The sequence below is a fragment of the Parambassis ranga genome, chromosome 21 (assembly GCF_900634625.1).
Source record: "Parambassis ranga chromosome 21, fParRan2.1, whole genome shotgun sequence".
In the NCBI taxonomy this organism is placed as follows: Eukaryota; Metazoa; Chordata; class Actinopteri; family Ambassidae; genus Parambassis; species Parambassis ranga.
This window is the reverse complement of record NC_041041.1, coordinates 8,007,382-8,024,642: the sequence shown is the minus strand read 5'-3', so window position 1 is coordinate 8,024,642 and position 17,261 is coordinate 8,007,382. Positions and strand designations below refer to the sequence as shown.

The 17,261-nt window shown below is 40.9% G+C and overlaps 1 protein-coding gene across 3 annotated transcripts in view; it reads left to right on the top strand.

Moving 5' to 3' along the window:
• Positions 1-17,261, top strand: part of col4a2 (collagen, type IV, alpha 2) — a 43,905-nt gene that overhangs the window by 11,501 nt on the left and 15,143 nt on the right. For all 3 annotated transcript variants that reach the window (XM_028433752.1, XM_028433753.1, XM_028433751.1), the window contains exon 4: positions 3,969-4,049. In XM_028433752.1, the coding sequence (XP_028289553.1) occupies positions 3,969-4,049 (81 nt within the window). The remainder of the gene's footprint in view (positions 1-3,968; positions 4,050-17,261) is intronic.

Sequence of the window (17,261 nt, the reverse complement as noted above, 5' to 3'; positions counted from 1 at the left end):
ATGACTAATAATTCATATAAACGTCACATATTCCCAGTGGCATTAATAACATTAATCTACTTAGTGTATGTTCCAACCTGGGGCAAAGTAAGAGTGTGAGAAATGGTTATGTTGACCCAGCTGGTTTTATTTCATTAGCTGTATAGTATTTTGGATGAGTTGATTTGGAGTGATGCACTAGTGCAGCCATAAAGAACAGGGAGGCAACAAAAACAACTTTTCTCATTAAAAGAGGCATTGGTCTGAACACTTTGCCTGCTTCGGAGATCTAGAGTCTGGGTTATCTTCACACGACACAAAAGTACAGAAACATTACAGATTAAATGGCATTTAACCATCATGCTCTCTTTTTAGACTGATAAGTTATTTACTTATGTTTACATTGGTCTTTATTTAGGTATAAATACTTTTTGTGGAAATAATGTGTACGTCTGTCACATGCCTTTGTGATGCACAGCAGACCACCGAAGGTTATTCTCAGGACACATTGTAAAAGATGATCCTCACTACAGAGCTGTACTGTAAATGAGAAGCCACAGATGAGTAATGAAGCTGAACTGGATCCTGGGAGCTGCACTGGTTTATGGTCATTGTTTTGTGTCATATACATACTGCTCTCATAACAAAGGCGTGGGAAAAGGTTTTCGTTTATACTCATAAAAACTTTCTGGAAAAGAGAAGAAGAGTTTTATATAAAAAAATATGTGAGTCCTCTGCTCACAGCGAAGTGTTGAGTCTCGCAGAGCATACAGCTCTCAAGTGTTGAGTCTGGGAGGTGGTCCTGTGTCATTATGACTTCACATACGTGCTGGATTTATGATACTCATTATTGCAGGTGGTCTGGAATTATCTTGGGCTTTTGCAGCAGATCAAGTCCAGTCTCTTTACTTGATATTGCATAAATGTGGCTGTGAACCTGTAGCTCCTTAAGTTATGATAGGGATAGACTCCTGGACAGGTGCCATGACCAGTAGATGCATTTGGCACCGTTTACCCCATTTTCACACAGGTAAACTGGGGACTACATGTGGGTTGGTGCTTCTTCAGATTTGGTGGAACTTGTGAACCATCAGTTTGTTTTGGCTGCAGAGCCACTATAAAGCCATGTCAGTCTGCATTTGTCAAAGCTTTTTATGAGCTTGAGGACCACAGTACAAGGAGACACAGGTTCATCTACCAAATCTCTGGTTCCTATTAACACTAACTCTTTTTCTATGTGGTCACAGGAGTCTCAATTTGGACTTGTTGGCCACTAAAATGTGGTCTGGCCAAGAGCAGAAGGTTTTTTGGCTTTTTGAAAAACACAACAAGTTTAAAATTACCAGCTCCAAACCAAGCCTTACCTAACAGAGACTGCCTGCCTGTGTCAATACCAGTTCAATGCACCACAAAGATTACAACCAGTGGGCAACCAGGTTGTTTGTTCTGCATGCATTGTTCTGTGTGATTGGAAGTGACCATTTAGCAGCTGGTGACAGTAGTCAGTAAAGGTAATTTAAGTAAGTTGTCACTTCCATCACCCAAAGTCTGCAAAGATGATGTATGAGTTTTTAAATGAAGTAATGTGTGTGTGGGGAAAATGTACTCCTTCGAGGTGCCTCCATGTTTATCACACTCCTTTCAGTCCCTCATATTTCAAAATTATGTTATAAGTTTGTTATTAATAATCTTTTAGTAGGATACTTTACTGAGAAATTTGCTGGGGGAGTTGTGGAATGTGCAGCTGTAGTCGTGAAGATGGACTCACTCTTTTCTGTATATATGTATATGTCAGTAAAGGTAATTTAAGTAGCTGGTTTTCTTTTAAGACAATCAGAGTGAGTTCTGTTGGTGGCCTTTATTATTCCTTTGACAGAACAAAAACAAATGGGACAGAACTGTGTCAATTGCACACTACAAGGTGCTCACCGAAGTCTGTTGGCTTGTTGTGTTACAAGCTTCTGCACTACTGCAGCTTATGGTGGTCAGAATAAAGACAAGACAACAGTGCTGTTGAAGCTGCAAGTTTTAGAAGCTTGTTTATCCGACAAATATTTCACTGTTGTTGATGGATCTCTCTTTTAGCTCATAATAAATGCTTGTTGTCAAATCCGTTTCCAAGGTGCATTGAATCTATGGAAAAGGTGATTTTGGCAAACAGTGGCTTATTGTGACTGTGGGTGGAGAAAACAGGATACTGCCCCACAATCCTATTGTCCTCTGCTGAAACTGCTATCAGCTATTTTGAGCCTATAAACTGTAAAGTTCAATTGATGGTGCATTGCTCCATGATGTGTAATTCCCTTTATGGGAGCCTTTCCTTTGTGTGTCTGTCCGGAGCTGACGCACTCTATTGTCTGCGTTTTGGACTTCCACCTCAATGTGGAGAAAGGTCATGCCGTGACTGTTACATCCTCACTGGGATTAAATGACCTTTTTTTTTTTTTAAATGATTCTTGTCTCTACTTGAGAAACTAAAAACACTGTAAAGATGTCCCACCCTCCTGCAGAGCACGCTTGATTTGTTTCACATCATCAGCTTAAATTTGGGATAAAAGTAAAGAATGTTGTTTGTGAACAGAAAAGAGTCTGCCACCATAGCGTGCAGGCTACATTAAACCCATCACACGTCTTCTTAGCTATATCTAACAGCAGATTGAAAGAGACCCCTCAGATGCACTGATAGTTAACAAAGAAATGCAGCCTAGTGCATTCCATAAGGGAGAGGAAGAGGGTCTTTTTGTTGGAGATAGGGGATCATTAAAGGACGACATCTCTATAGTAAAAGGAGTTCTTTGTGTGTGACGAGGGTCTCAATGTGGCCTTTGTAAATGGTGGCGGCTGGGATCTGCTGTCAAAGTGAGGAGGGAGAATTATTCTGATTCTTAATCTGCCACTTTGGTGCCACTGTGGGCATAGAGTGGTCTTTTTTTTAGAACTGAGAAGGGAAAGGCATTTGCTGCTTGGGCAGGCGATGGTATGGGTGTGTAGGTGGAGCACGTAGGCAGCCATAGGAGGCAGAGACGTCATAAAATAAATCAGCTACTACATGGAGCCTTTCTGTGAAGTTCACCTCATTCCAAAACTCATGCATGGGTTTCATTAGTGTTCACTCACAGGCGCCATGGTTAAAAGTTCATCTGAACTTTTAACGTTGTTTCCACTCATGCATTTAAATTATTAGGTTACTACAAATGAACCCACACATCTACTAAAGGAGCATTTGGATCAGTGATCTGATCACTCCAGTAACAAATTTGAACGAATGCCTTGATGTTCATCTGTTTTGCAGCATTAAGATTTAAGGTGTGGCTCTATGTTCTTTAAAGTTTGGGAAGACTTCAAATAGTTCTACTTCTGAGGAGTAAAAGAATGAATCCAAAGTCACATTGTGTTGAGCTGGGATTGTGAAAAAGTCTCCACTGTGTCTTCATTGAGGTCTCCAGCTATCTCAGTTAGCTTAGGGTCCTGACACCTCTGACCTGAGGGTTGGGAAACCCCATTTGTGTGACTGCTTTCTTTGATCATGTCATGTCCACACAGACCCAGCGGGCTATGTGTGTGTGTGTGTGTGTGTGTGTGTGCTCTTGTGCCATGTCTAGCACAGATCAGCCTGTGATGGTGGGTGGCTTTCTTGGTATGCGGACATCTAAAGACAAATTGTCCCCATCAGTGGTCGGATCCAGACTCTCAGCACATAGTCATCCATTATGTCATGACTCATTTGAGCCACATCCTTTCATACACCACACTAATGCACACAACTGTACAGACAGCAATACAACAGAGCTGCTGCGATAAACAACAAGTGTGTTCACAAACCGCAGTGTACACAAACACACCTACAGCACACTGTTGTGTTCCATGCAGGGACCATATGGAGACACATCACTGCTATGTTTGTGAAAATGTCGGAGTGCCCTGAATGTGTGACATGACATGTTATAGCCAGTCTCTGACTGCCATGTTGTCTGTTTTGTGTCTGACAGGGTGGGAAGAAGCACAGTGGCCCCTGCGGTGGAAGAGACTGTAGCGGAGGCTGTCAATGTTTCCCAGAGAAGGGTGCCAGGGTAAGTCCGTTACTGTAACTGCTGTTCCAAATAGCTCTGCAAACATGCCCCTCTCTGTCTATTTCTTTCTTTTCCTTCCTTATCGTCTGTGTTAACAGCTTGGTTTTCAGTTTGGAATACCAAAAAAGGCAATGATCACACATGATACTCATATTAACTTGGTGCATGTTGTCCTTCCAGCTAGCTGTTCATCAGGTACCAGTGAAGATTTCTGCCTCCTCTCCAATGTAATGGAACTAGACAGTATTTAGCTTGTGATGCTCAAACACAAATTGATCCAGTAATGCTATGACTAACTATTTTCAAATGATCTGGCAGCTGTATAAATGTACAGAGGGTGGTGTGTTTTTGACAGCACGTCTGGATGGAAACAGCTGATCTGTAACGTTCGTTATGGGTGGAGGCTTGTGCTACCGCCCTACTTTTTATGGAAGGGAATGCAGAAATCTCCACAGTCATTTTCTCCAAAACAGCCCAGCTGATACTGAAAAAATCTAGATGGATAAATGCAGTCCTTGACAAAAATATGATTGATTTCAGAGGTCAACTGTGCTTTTAAAAGTACAGTTTGTTTGTTGTCTTTGTTAGTGACACACAAGTCATACTGCAGTCATACTGCAGCAGTGTCGTGTCTGATCATGGCCTGCAACCCCTCTTGTGTGTAATGTATCACAACAATGCAATGCTAACATGTTAGCTGATGTGAGTCTGCCATATGCATTCAGCCATATGTGCTGCTGAAAGTCATTAGTTTGAAATACTTATCACACTCTCCTACAGTTTAAGTGATGACAATCACACCATCAACCCTGTAAAAAAAGGAGGTCAGTGTGTGTGTGCGAAGTGTGAGAGAGCCATTAGAGACGGGACAAAAAAAAAGAGAGAGTGTTTGAAATCGGAGATGCAGACATAGACTAAACATATTGAGATAACGAGCTCAGAGTGAGTGACTGGGGTTCTGCATGACTAAAGTCTGTGTTTTGCTTCAGACACGTGCTGCACAGATCATCAGACAGCTGTCTGATCACTGGACTGGTCCTTAAAGTCATAAACTCTTAGAATTAGAGTGGCACGACCTACCTTTTAATACAAGTGTCCACATGTGTTCAGGAGTGTCATCTGTAAAAATACACTTTAAAAAAGGAATGAACAAACATAGTTGGGGTTATTAATAATTACACATTACACTTAATACAAATTTACTGTATGTTAACACTTCTTTAAATATTTGCACATTGCACATTGAACGCTCCTGCAGAACTGTGGGTGAAAGTAGAGTGTGTTGGTTAAAGTGGTGACAGATTTGCAAAAAAGTAACACTTGAAAGATATTCATAAAATAAGACATCTATAGACCATAAACCTTCTAGAAGATAAACTGGCCAGTTTCCTTTGTTTCTCTAATCTAGTAAAGAGTGCTCAATGGAACTATAAATGTCTCTGTTCAGCTGTACGCTGTGGTAAACTCACAGACTGAAATTGACTCTGATAAACTCCCCTGTCTACCAGTCTTAAACAGCTCCTGAGGGAGGCGTCCTTTAAAAACAGAGAGGTGAAGACAGGAATGTCTTGCAACTGTACTTTGGCATGCACTGAGGATTTACCAGACCAGCTTAACAGTCGGCCTGACCTTTGACGTGAACGCTCGCTGTGGATACAGGAAACCCCATAAGGAGTCATAGAGAGACCGAACGAGGAAGTTCCACATTCCACATCTGAAGGATGCAGAACTTTTGATGATGGGGTCAGCAGACTGCCTTTATCTTCCTCCCCTGGTCTCTCTCAGGGTTTCTCTGCATCAGCCAGAAGATTTCGATCACTCTGTGATGAAGTGTTTTGGAGAAGAGTTCGGATTTCTTGGCATTGTTTGCACTTCATCCATGCAAAGAAGAGAAAACAAAAGTGAAAAACACACAGGTCCCACGTCCTGTTTTTTCTAGTCATGAACTGTGCAGATATTTCTCGCACACAATGATTGGCTTCTTGTTACTACAAGATAAGATTCTGTTTTCTCATTTATTGGATTTTTACACTGGAAATGTTCTAGCTTCTTGTTGCTTCATACATAATTTGAGCCAACTAAATTGTATTTTTTTATTTCACTTGTTTGTGAATACATTGGAAACAGAGATAAGTCTCCGCAGATGTGTTCCTGCCTCCTTCTCTTTGCTTTCACTGTATCTCCGTCCAAATTTGTCCCCTGAGGAGCTTCATGGCAATGAGCTTTTCACTGAATGGTTCAGGCTGATCCTCTGCAGCTGTTTGGATTGTGATTCGATGCAGCTGCTGTGATTAGGTGATGCTTGTTAATGGTTAAATTGTGGACACAGGATTCTGTTAGTAAAGCAGAATCATTGTCTTTGGCTAGCAATTGTTTTGTAAGCTTTTTATATTGTTAGGAACATCAGTGTTGCCTTCAGTGAGGAGCCAAACAGCAACTCCCAGGGCTTAAAATGAAGCCAAACTGGAAGTTCTAAAGAACTTCCTAAAATGTTCCAAGCAACTTCCAGGAAGAAGCCAAAGCCTGCAGCTCCCTAAATGACCACTAGAGGCTGGTCCCAAAATTGCACCAATTTGCACAGACCTCCAACTTTACAGCAGAAGTAAATGTGTTAAACAGCCTGGTACAAAAAGTATTAGCTCCACTCATGCTCCACCTGTTGGCTGGTTTTTGGATCAGATCGTTATTCTTACTTCTATGATAGTTTTATGGTCTTTCTTTTTTCTTTTTCTTTTTTTGATAACTGACACACCGCATATATAATTTTTTAGGTTATTGTCTCATCAGATCTTCATTAACCAAAATAAATCTTAGAATTCATTCAAAATGGCCTCAAAGAACCACTCTGTTGGAGAAAGTAAGATGTTGAGAATAAAGATAGATTAAAAGTCCAGACAGACTCAGAGAGCGCATAAGAGGGACCTGAAGAAAGAAAGTGATTGTGTGATGGAGACCAAAAATGTTCATTTTATGTGTTGAGAGCAGAGATCTTGGCACCATTTCGGGCCTGCAAGAAAAAAAAAATCTAGCTGCTTCCAAAAGTCATCATTGTTCTCCTGCATCAATTAGGGGATTTGATTCATGAGATTGGTAATAAAAAAGGAAAATAAGCACCCTAAAATGTAGTAACGAGCAAATAAATTAGGAACACAAAGCATCAGAAGCAGTTCACGAGACTGAATGTTATGTGCTGAGAAACACTGGCACTGGTATAATCGCACAGCAGAGTTGGCATCTTGACGCACAAAGTATAAAGGGTGGTCACATAAGGTGAAAGTATCCCTGCAAGCTAGGTGGTGCTGTAAAATAGAGCATTTAATGCCCTCTGAAGCCAGAACAGCCTGAGAAACTGAATACAAGCCTCTCTGCGTCATCCCCTGATGGCCTATTCAGCAGATCAGTACTGTCTTGAGTAAAAAAACAGCAAACAGTGCTTGATTTTACACAAAAAAATAAAACTTACAGATCAGTAATGCCTGCAGTAGCTCACATGTGAGTGAGAGAGACATTACATCAAGAAGCAGACAGAACACAGTGCTGCCATTATCTGCAGATGGAGCAACACTGTCCTTTCCACCATGGGAAAAGCTGCCACAGCTGATGGAGGACAGGAAATGACACACGTCTCAGGAAGCTGAGTACAATGACACTCCACTGATCTTTTTTTAATATAGACGCTCTCTGTTTTTGTGGGAACAAGATTGTCTGTGTGTTTGGCTTCAGTTATAAATGGCAAATATTTCCTTGTTCCGTGAAAACAAGTCCATACCTACAGTACATTCTGAGGAATGTTGTAGGTTCAAAACAAGATAAAAAACAACAACGAAAATAGCATCATGAAAGATTGGCAGCCACGGACTGGCAACGTTGTGACTTTTTTTGAAAGATATTCCTCTTAGGCTGCGAAGACATTTTTAACATGTCCTTGTGGATAAACAGTACATGACAATAATTTGCATTTGAGTGAGGTTTTAAAAAAGACAAGGACCACAAATAATGCAGTGAAGGCAAGCATCCTGAGAAATGATTCATCATTGCAGACCTCATTGCAGGGAGTTCCTTGAGACAGCTCTGAAAGTGAGACAGTATGTCAAGGATAGTTCCAAAGAGACTTGGGTTTGTCCTAAGATATTATGTTTTTGTGTCATCCTGGTCTTGTGTGCTCATTATCTCAGGAACATCAACCTTAACTTGAAATGAATGACTTTGAATTTTGAAAGTCAAACATTACTGCGACCTTCAAAACTGCCGATAACTTCACTCATGAGGGCATCAGTGCAGTATCTCTGGATCTCTTTCTTACATGAGTGCACTTCCTGCCTGACCATAGTCAATAGTCAGATGCATACAAAGTATTAGATAGATAATAGTAGATATTATAGCTTGTGTGACTGCATGCACTTCTTTTGTGCAATAAACTTTTGAACTTACATCATCTTGAACTTTGTTTGATGGGAGCCATTTTTACCACGGTGTTCAGTCACTTTGATCATAATGTCTGACAGGAAGGACGCATGAGTTCAGGTTTACTGGTGCAGGCCTCTCAATAGTTTATATTAGAATGTTGTTGTAGCTTGGCAGCAAAGGATGTGATGTATCATGGCAGCTTCAAACTGTAGGACTCTAAACTTGCAATCAGGAGCCTCATGTGTTCCTGCAGTCCCTCTCCTCTCACCCTGACCTTGACTATCAGAGATGAGCTACCAGCAGAGGAGTAACGATGGAGTACAGGGGAGGGCAGCACAAACCTGCTGCTATCAATATAACTCTCAGACAGGAGGATTTTCAGTGGGGATCACTCAGGCTGGCAGTGATCCTTACTGAAAGCTGTGGAGCTGTAGGAGATGCTCAGACAAACAGACAATAACCAGCTGTTTTTGTGTGTGTGTGTTAACTCTGCTCATTGTACCAAGCAAAGGATGGTCAGTAATAGATACAGTAATATCATTGGTAGCTGCTGGTGCAGGAGAGGAGATTTTAATAGACGTTAATGTTGCCAAATACTGTGCAGAAGTGTTATGGCTCTGGCGACAACATATATTGAGTTAATAAAATTGAATCACAGCAGTTTAGGAAATCATTTGCAGTAACACCAAACCACAAAGCTGGAAGATGCTCAAATAATCCACAGAGCTCAGTTTGGCTAGCTTACTGTTCACCACAAGAGTTCTAGTCTAGAACCCTAAAATTTTAGGATTTGTTGCAAATAATATTCTAACAGAATGAATATCACTGGTTCAGTATTACCTTATGTACTAAAAAATCTTACAAAAAACATAATAGCAGGCAGTGTGAACATCACAACAGAAAGCACACAATACCATGGTGGGATGGGAAGGACATGCTGAACTACATGTTGATACTGAAAGCTGTTTCACCACTGGTAAACAAGCTTTGTATCACACAATAGAAGCCTTTTTGTCTGATTATATAAAATATGAAATTACCAGCATAACTTAAACTGTGATTATTGCCAAAAGAAAAGAGCCTGCAGACACAGCTTACATTTGTCCTCAAAGAACTCATTCATGCACATTCAAAAGGATGCAAAGCAGGAGAATAAATGGTAAATTGTACATATTTTGCACATTTTGATCCACTATATCCACTAGCATTTTTATCAGTAATTGTAATTATATAATTTTGCTGTGCATGAAATGGAATACATGTATATTTATTTTTTTATTTAAATTACAAACACTCATTTTAGCCCAGTGGGAACTATCCACACCACTTCTCTGTGGAAAAGTAGGAGTAGTTTACAGTTTGTCTTTCTGTTGGTGGAAATGTCCCTTCACTGACCCTGTATATATTTCACATAATCTATTTATATGTTGTTGATATAAACCGTTATCAAAACAGCTTTAAATGTGTGTGTGTGTGTGTGTGTGTGTGTGGTGTGTGTGTGTGTGTGTGTGACCTTAATTCACTGAAAGGACAACAAACAGGAATAGACAGACATACTGTGCTGCTCTCAAACACGTGCTCCTCATCATTCACATAATCAACATCACAAGATCACATCATATTCCTCTAAATGCATTTTTGTCTCTTTGTCTGCTTTTTTTTGCAAAAATAAAAAGCCAAGCTTGACCTATTTTGTGATGATCTGAAGGAGAGTGCTGACGAGTTAGCATGGCTAAGAAATCCTTTCGTCTATCTCTGTTTTTAAATCAATGATCCTTTGTTTTCAGTTGTAAACCTGCTGCTGTTATCACTGTAAACTGCATCTGCCAGAGCTATAAGCTTGACAGGCATAGCAACAATAAATAGCAGAAGAGAACAATTTGGACAGATGTGTGTGGGTGGAAAGATACATATATAAAAATGATTTAGTCCTGATAAATCCTGAAATTATTTGATGACCTTGACCTCTTTCTCTTAAGAAAAAGGATTAAACTTTGCCACTGACAGCGATTCAGTAGTTCATTTATTTTCTTCAGCCATACAGACTTGAGTCTGACCTTCTTACCATCTGTAGGCTGATTGTGTTATCATCAGCCGGAGCTCATGGTGTGAGTATAATCAAGGACACCAGAGATCAAGATGAGTAGAAGTAGCCTGAGATATTCAGCTTCATGTTGTAGCTGCAAATAGGAACTTTTAACATTTGCCACCATGTTGGTGGTACCATTCCTTTCTTTCTCTGTGTTTTACTGAAAAACAGACACACATCATGTTTTCCACATCATGTCTCTCACAACATCACACTAGGTAAATAGGGTGTCAGTGCTGCTCGTCCTCTGGGATGTATGCATTCTGTTTGCAGACAGCGTTGTGGAAATGTTATGGCTGACGAGGGTTCTCGGGGTGTAGGAAAAATGTGACCAGAGTTTTGGGTCACCACAGCAACTCCATGTGTTCCCCATCAGGCCCTGTTGTGAAACTGACTACGGGGGCCGGCTGCAGAGGAAACAATTAGATCTCTTCTCATATTTGCTCCTCCAGAATTTTCTGAGAAAGACGTGCTTCCAGCACAGACTTCTGGTCTCACATGGTGCAACACATGTAAATGTTGTTATGAAGTTAAGGCCTACACTTTTTTTGAAATAAGCTGTGATCCATGTCAATCAAAGCCAAGATCACAGCTGGGTATTATAAATCTAAATAATCCAGAGTGGGGCTTTCCATTATGGCTGTGTGAAACGTGCTGCACTGATCACAACGAACTCGCATAAATCTATATTACCAGACTTAAAGCTATGTGCTCGGACCAAATTTGGTGTCCTGTGAAGAGGTAGTGGCAGTTTTAGATGTGACAACAGACTAAAACAGGAGCAAGATGCCACCCTTTGCCAAACATCGACCACCGATATTGTGTTCGGAAGCTTCAATGAAAGCTGGTTTGTTGTGTTTGTTGATCTTGGTTTAACATTTGAAGTGTCGACGATGTCACCCGTAGGTTTGCACTGTTTTGAGTCCCTGTGGAAGGCTGTGGGAGTCTCTGACTGTTGCGATGTAGGTGGTATCACAGTCTACCTAAACTCCAAATACAGACAAAGAGGTGAAGCTGAGGCGAGCTGAATGACGCCTGTCATTTAAAGCGGCCACACCCATACTTATCTGTAATTTTAAGTCCTAATGTAATCAAAACAAGGGAGTTATAAAAACATACACCACCTACCCTTGGAAATGTATCAATAGTCTATGGGGATTTTTGGAGCCAGCACCTGGAGGCTGCAGTGTGAACTGTAATATTTAACACTTCCACATTGGTTTCATGTCTCAGGCCTGCAGGTTGCTGCTTGCTTAATACATGTAATTGTTTATATTAAGCCTCATTTGCTGCTAAAATGCTTGATCAATCATCACAATTATGAAAGTGTGTGTTATCTTAGTATATCTTAGTATATCTTAGTGTTGTTTTTACTGTAACTGTACTTGGGTCAACACAACTTTCTCACGCTTCACCATCACTCCTGTGGCCATTCAAAATAATACAAATCTATATACATACCTCTGTGCCCTTGGGTGGATGTAACGTCATAGCGCCTCTTTGCTGAGGAAATTGAGTTTTCCTTTGCTGGACTTTTATAAACACATGGTTCCTGCTTGGGTGATCCAATGTATGGAAGCTGTAATGGTGATATAATCACAGTGATAAAGGTAACAGAGGGACTATAGAGGCGACACACCCACCACAGACCTCATTACGCACACACACACTCAGACACTTGATACGGGCATGCAGGTGGTTGATCTCTGAGGTGAGGGAAACACCTCATTCAAGAGTGTGCGGCCACATTTTGCTCTTTCACACACATACGCATTAGACGCACAAACTGCAGCTGTGTCCTGCTTAGACACACATGTGCTTAGACATAAGACGTCTCATTCTTCTGACGTGAGGCAATAACACAGGTGTCGGGCCCCAGAGACCCATGGGATAGCTGGAAGTCCTGGCTGTTCTGTTCTCAGCCTGGGATCCCCCCATGAGTTTGATTTTCAGCACGCATACAAGCCCTCACACAGATGCACACACTTCAGCCCTAACTGTTCATCCATTTTTAGTGCGCTGAATGGTCTGAATGCTGTCAGATCTTTGGCACATGTGTGTGCACGTGGTCAGCAAAAACACACGTGAATTAGTTCAGAATTTAAACATATTAATTTTAATGTAAACCGTTCTCAAAGCAGTCTGAGCTGCAGGCAGACGTCCATGAGAAACAAAGCAAGTGACAACAAATGACTGATGTTATTCTGCACGTCATCTGTTTTCATCTCTTTGTCGTCCACATCAGGATGAGTCAGAGAAACCATCTGAAACATCATGTTTAGTTGTGTGCACAATTCTGACTTGTCTCCATAGCAACAGACTCCTCTGTATTCACTTCTTGTATCTTTTCAGACTCTCTCTAAACCAACATGGTGATCACAGATTTTTTAGGAGTACATTCTCTTCCAGAAAGCTGACCTCCCTGACTGCAGCCAGGAGATCTAAACACACTCTTAATAGATATCTAAACATCATCTACAGATGTTTATTTACTCTACCTCTGTCCATCCTCAGGGCATCCAGCCCTCATTGTCCTCCAAGTAAAGTCCCTCGAGTTTGTCCCTGAAACCCCTAATCACACACCCACTACCCCTCCAGGGGAGCTGAGCCTCCTTTCCCCTCCTGGGTATCATGCTTTAGGGATGTGAATCTTCAGGAAATGAGTCCAGAATAAATGCATCCAAGAAAAACATATGAGCTGGGTCACAGAGCAGCAGGACCAAATCCACTGAAGTGTCCTAGTCTGCCTGTGGGAGTCGGAGAGAAAGGGCAGATGTTCGGGTTTTTGTGCTTTAACTTACCTTCCTGACCTTTTGCATTGTTCTTTCACATTTCTTTCATTTCTTTTTTCTTTCATCAGTTCCTTTCTTCTTATCTTCAGTAAGTGTTGAGCATTTCCCCTTTGCCTCCTTCTTCACACCACCTTTCCTTCCTTCATTTGTTCACTTCTTACTTAATTCCTTCCATCATTGTTCTGTCACTCTCCTGATTTAGTATTCCTTTGTAGTTTGCAGGAATCTCTGCAGAACTGTTGCTTGTGTCCAGTGAAAACAGCATAAAATAAAGGGCACGTCAGGTAGATGAAACTTCTCTCACTTCACCTTTAAGACGAAGAGAAGGATGCATCACAAGAATGTTCTAACTTTCCAAAACTAACAATCCAATGCTCACTTTCTTTTATGGAGTGATTGGCCATTTGTAAGAAAGTGAGAAAATAAGCAGTTTGAGCCCTCTGAAACCCTCTATTATTTTTCACACAGCAAAGTCTGTCACTGTCAGAATTATAAATAAACAGACTGCTGTGGATGTGGACAGTTTGTCTTACAGCAGCCATCTTGGATTTTGACGTCAGGTTTATGTGGTTCTTCTGACTTGTGGTTGAAATTTGTAGGTGTCTCTGTCCCACATTGATGACATCAGAACAAATTAGTGCTCCTTCACCGCTGCAGTTTCTGTTTAGGTTACAGTGTTATTCCTGAGGCAGTACAGATATACATACCACAGGAATGCAAGCCAACTTAGACACGAGGTATCAACATTGTTTGCAACGGTGTAATTGTAGAGCAGAAAAAAATAGCCAGCATGAAAAATGGCTAATATGTGCATGCATGTTTATCCTGCAGATGGAAGTAAGGAGCCACTTACTGCCTCTGAGACACTGTAGATTTTCCTGTGATTTATTGTGATCTCCACCTCTGTTGAGCCTCTTTATCTTAATAATTAATGTTTTAATCAGTAACTCTGCCCTTAAAGTCACAATAAGTCCTCTGTTTTTGCAGACAGACACATGGAATAACAGAGTGAGTTTCCTGCCCTGTTGTTTATTGATTTATTTTATTCCTGTTGGAGGTCAGAGGTTGTTACACTGGGCTGTGCGTTCCCATCCTATTCTTTGCGTGTCGTTCCCAAACCGTCCACCCCAGGGGACAGTCTGGACCCAGATGAAATTTATGGTGTCAGACAGGGAGAACTTTTAATAGATATGGGATTTAGGAATGAGAAATGCAAACACACCCACGCACAAACACAGAGGGGGAGCGTGCACACAGAGAGATTATGGTTACTGACTTTTACACAGTGTGTAAAGAGAAGGGATTTTCACAGAGATTTTTTTAATACGGCTCATACTTCATGAAGGAATTTTAAGTTTACAGAAGTAAAACACTGAAGCGTGAATGCAAATTCTCTTGACCACCACTTAAAATGGTTAGTTGGCTCAAGATGCATGAGAAAATGCTGGATTTAGGTGAACTGCTATCCATGTAGCCTTTGTAAAAAGACACTAAATTTACCAGCCCCACACCTGCAGCATTACTCTTTACCTGTGTTCCTCAGTGGGCACTAGTTCTTTGTCTGATTTAACTGTGGAATCATCCTCACACACCTCTGCTGCTGCATTGTGACTGAACCTTTTTTTATCAGAATAACAGGGAATTTAAAACACTTTCCCTATCAGCATGCCATCATCCCACACCTCTGCTCAGTGACATTCTCTGTGTGTGTGTGTTTTCATGTGCATTGGGTGGTTTATGCCCTTTAAATGAGGTGGGAAGGATAAAAAGCAGACCAGCCTCGTTGGCAGGGCAGGTGTTTTATTGCTGTTTTACAATCTTTATTGTAGTCTGTTTCTTAAGTTGTGATTTTTGCGTACATTTATTACCATTATTAGTGTTTTTTTTTAGAATTATATTCATCTGTTCATAGTTCAACCCCACCATATCATGCCTCAGTCTCATTGACACAATATTTTATGAACACCTTTAGGAAATTTCTTCTATTTTGCCCTAATGTTTCCTTGAACTCAAGGATAACCTGATTAGAAGTAGGAGACTAAAGGTCACCTTGACTTCCAAAGCACATTTTTTGGCCATATCTCAGGAATTTCTACGCTAACAAATGTCTAAAAGCAGTCTGCCCTTATTATGTCCTCCCCCTTCAGGACAACAACCAGGATATAAGTCCTCTTGTTCCAGGCAAATGTAGTTGCACCATCAGAGGATTATATCTGACCCGTGACACATTTTTGATCATTATTGCTCAACTTTATGTGCTTTCATCAGTGTTTGACGTCCGTCTGCATCTGCAAGCGCCGAATTGAAATTGTTGTTAAGCTTATAAATGTTCTCCATATGTCCACCAATATGATTGACTTTCCCAGCTTTCTTCAGAGAGTCAAACACCACACAGCACTTTTTATTATTTTACCTGTCATTTCAAGTCAATGGTCTTTGCCTGATTCCTTTAAACTCCAGTATGATTGCAGTACCTGTCTGTGATCAGACGTTCTGGAAATGAACAGCCAGCTGTGATCTTATCACATTATGGAGCTCACGAGATGAGGGGCCAAAAGTATGATGTCACCCATCTGTGATTGAAAGAAAAATAAACGTGCACAGGCAGTTACAGTTGCATCTCCTGAGCTTCATAATCTGGTAAAGTCATGACTGGCCTTCAAAGACAGAGGACAGAGAAGACAGAGACTTCAACAGACGAGCATATTTGTGTGTTCAAAGTACGTCAGTCAGTCCAAAATGCCTAATTTAAGAGCACTCGACCTCCTCTGATCACAGGTTCTCTCTTCCGAATCAGAATTTTGTAGTAAAAGAATGCTTTCTTTTTTCTCCTGTCACTCACTGGCCTTATGGTATCTGTCAGTGTCAGTGATTTGTGAGCCTGCATGTTGGTCATTGGAGACAGGAAGGGAAACCGGGCAGACAAAAGAGGGTAAGAAGACGTGCGAGGGGATGTTAGAACACTTGTGAGCTTGGAGAGGATGGGAGGAAAGGTTGAGTGGAAGTGCTGCAGGCAGATAAGAATGGGGAGTGTAGATGTATGTAAGGAAGTGCTGCTGTGGGGAACTGGTAATTAAAAAGTGGGGAAGACTGAAGATAAATTGTAGCTCAGGAGAGAATAGAAAGGAAATGGTGAATGTACGAATGAAACACCAGGAGGATTCAGTTTGATTTATAAAGACTCAAGTGTTCAGCATGTTGTATAACACTGCCTCCCTTATCTGTCCCTAAGTCTGTGTGCCTTTGTGTTAAATTGTACAAATGGGGATAGAAGGACACAGTTTAGGCTCATTTACATGTAAAAACAATGAAAAGGGAACAAAGTCAGCATGTTTTTCTTCATTCTGTAGAGCTGATGTGCATTTTTTGAAGCCTGAATGTCACTGACACATCTGTCTTTGAGGAGAAATGGCCCGTTACAGCCAAATACTCTTGCTGATTACACCTAGGCTTTACTTACACACATACAAACCAGAAAAACTACTTAAAGTAGCCAATTTCCTCTTTCCTAGCTACTTTAAATTTGTGGTTGTAACTGTTTATCTGTACTTTGAATAAACAGCTGGAATTTCACATGAAATTTTATGAAATCTTGAAATCCTTTGCAGAATCACCTCCAGCTATAAGTGTAAAGCCATTTCCTCATTGCAGAACAAGTAATGGTTTTCTTAATCTTAATCATACACCGACATTTTGTGTGTTGCAGGAATCTCAGTATGGTAAAAACCAATACCATGCTAGACATGATATACCCTTGGCACAGTTCTTATCAGAACAGACTGTTTTAAACTGAATGTGAAAGTTCTCCTCACAGACTGCTTAACACACTGGTCATTATTTGTGTTGAGTTTGACTTGTTTTGACAGCACTGTTGTTGGTTGTCTGCTCCATAGTCAGCAGCTGCAGGGTCGAGATTGAACTGAG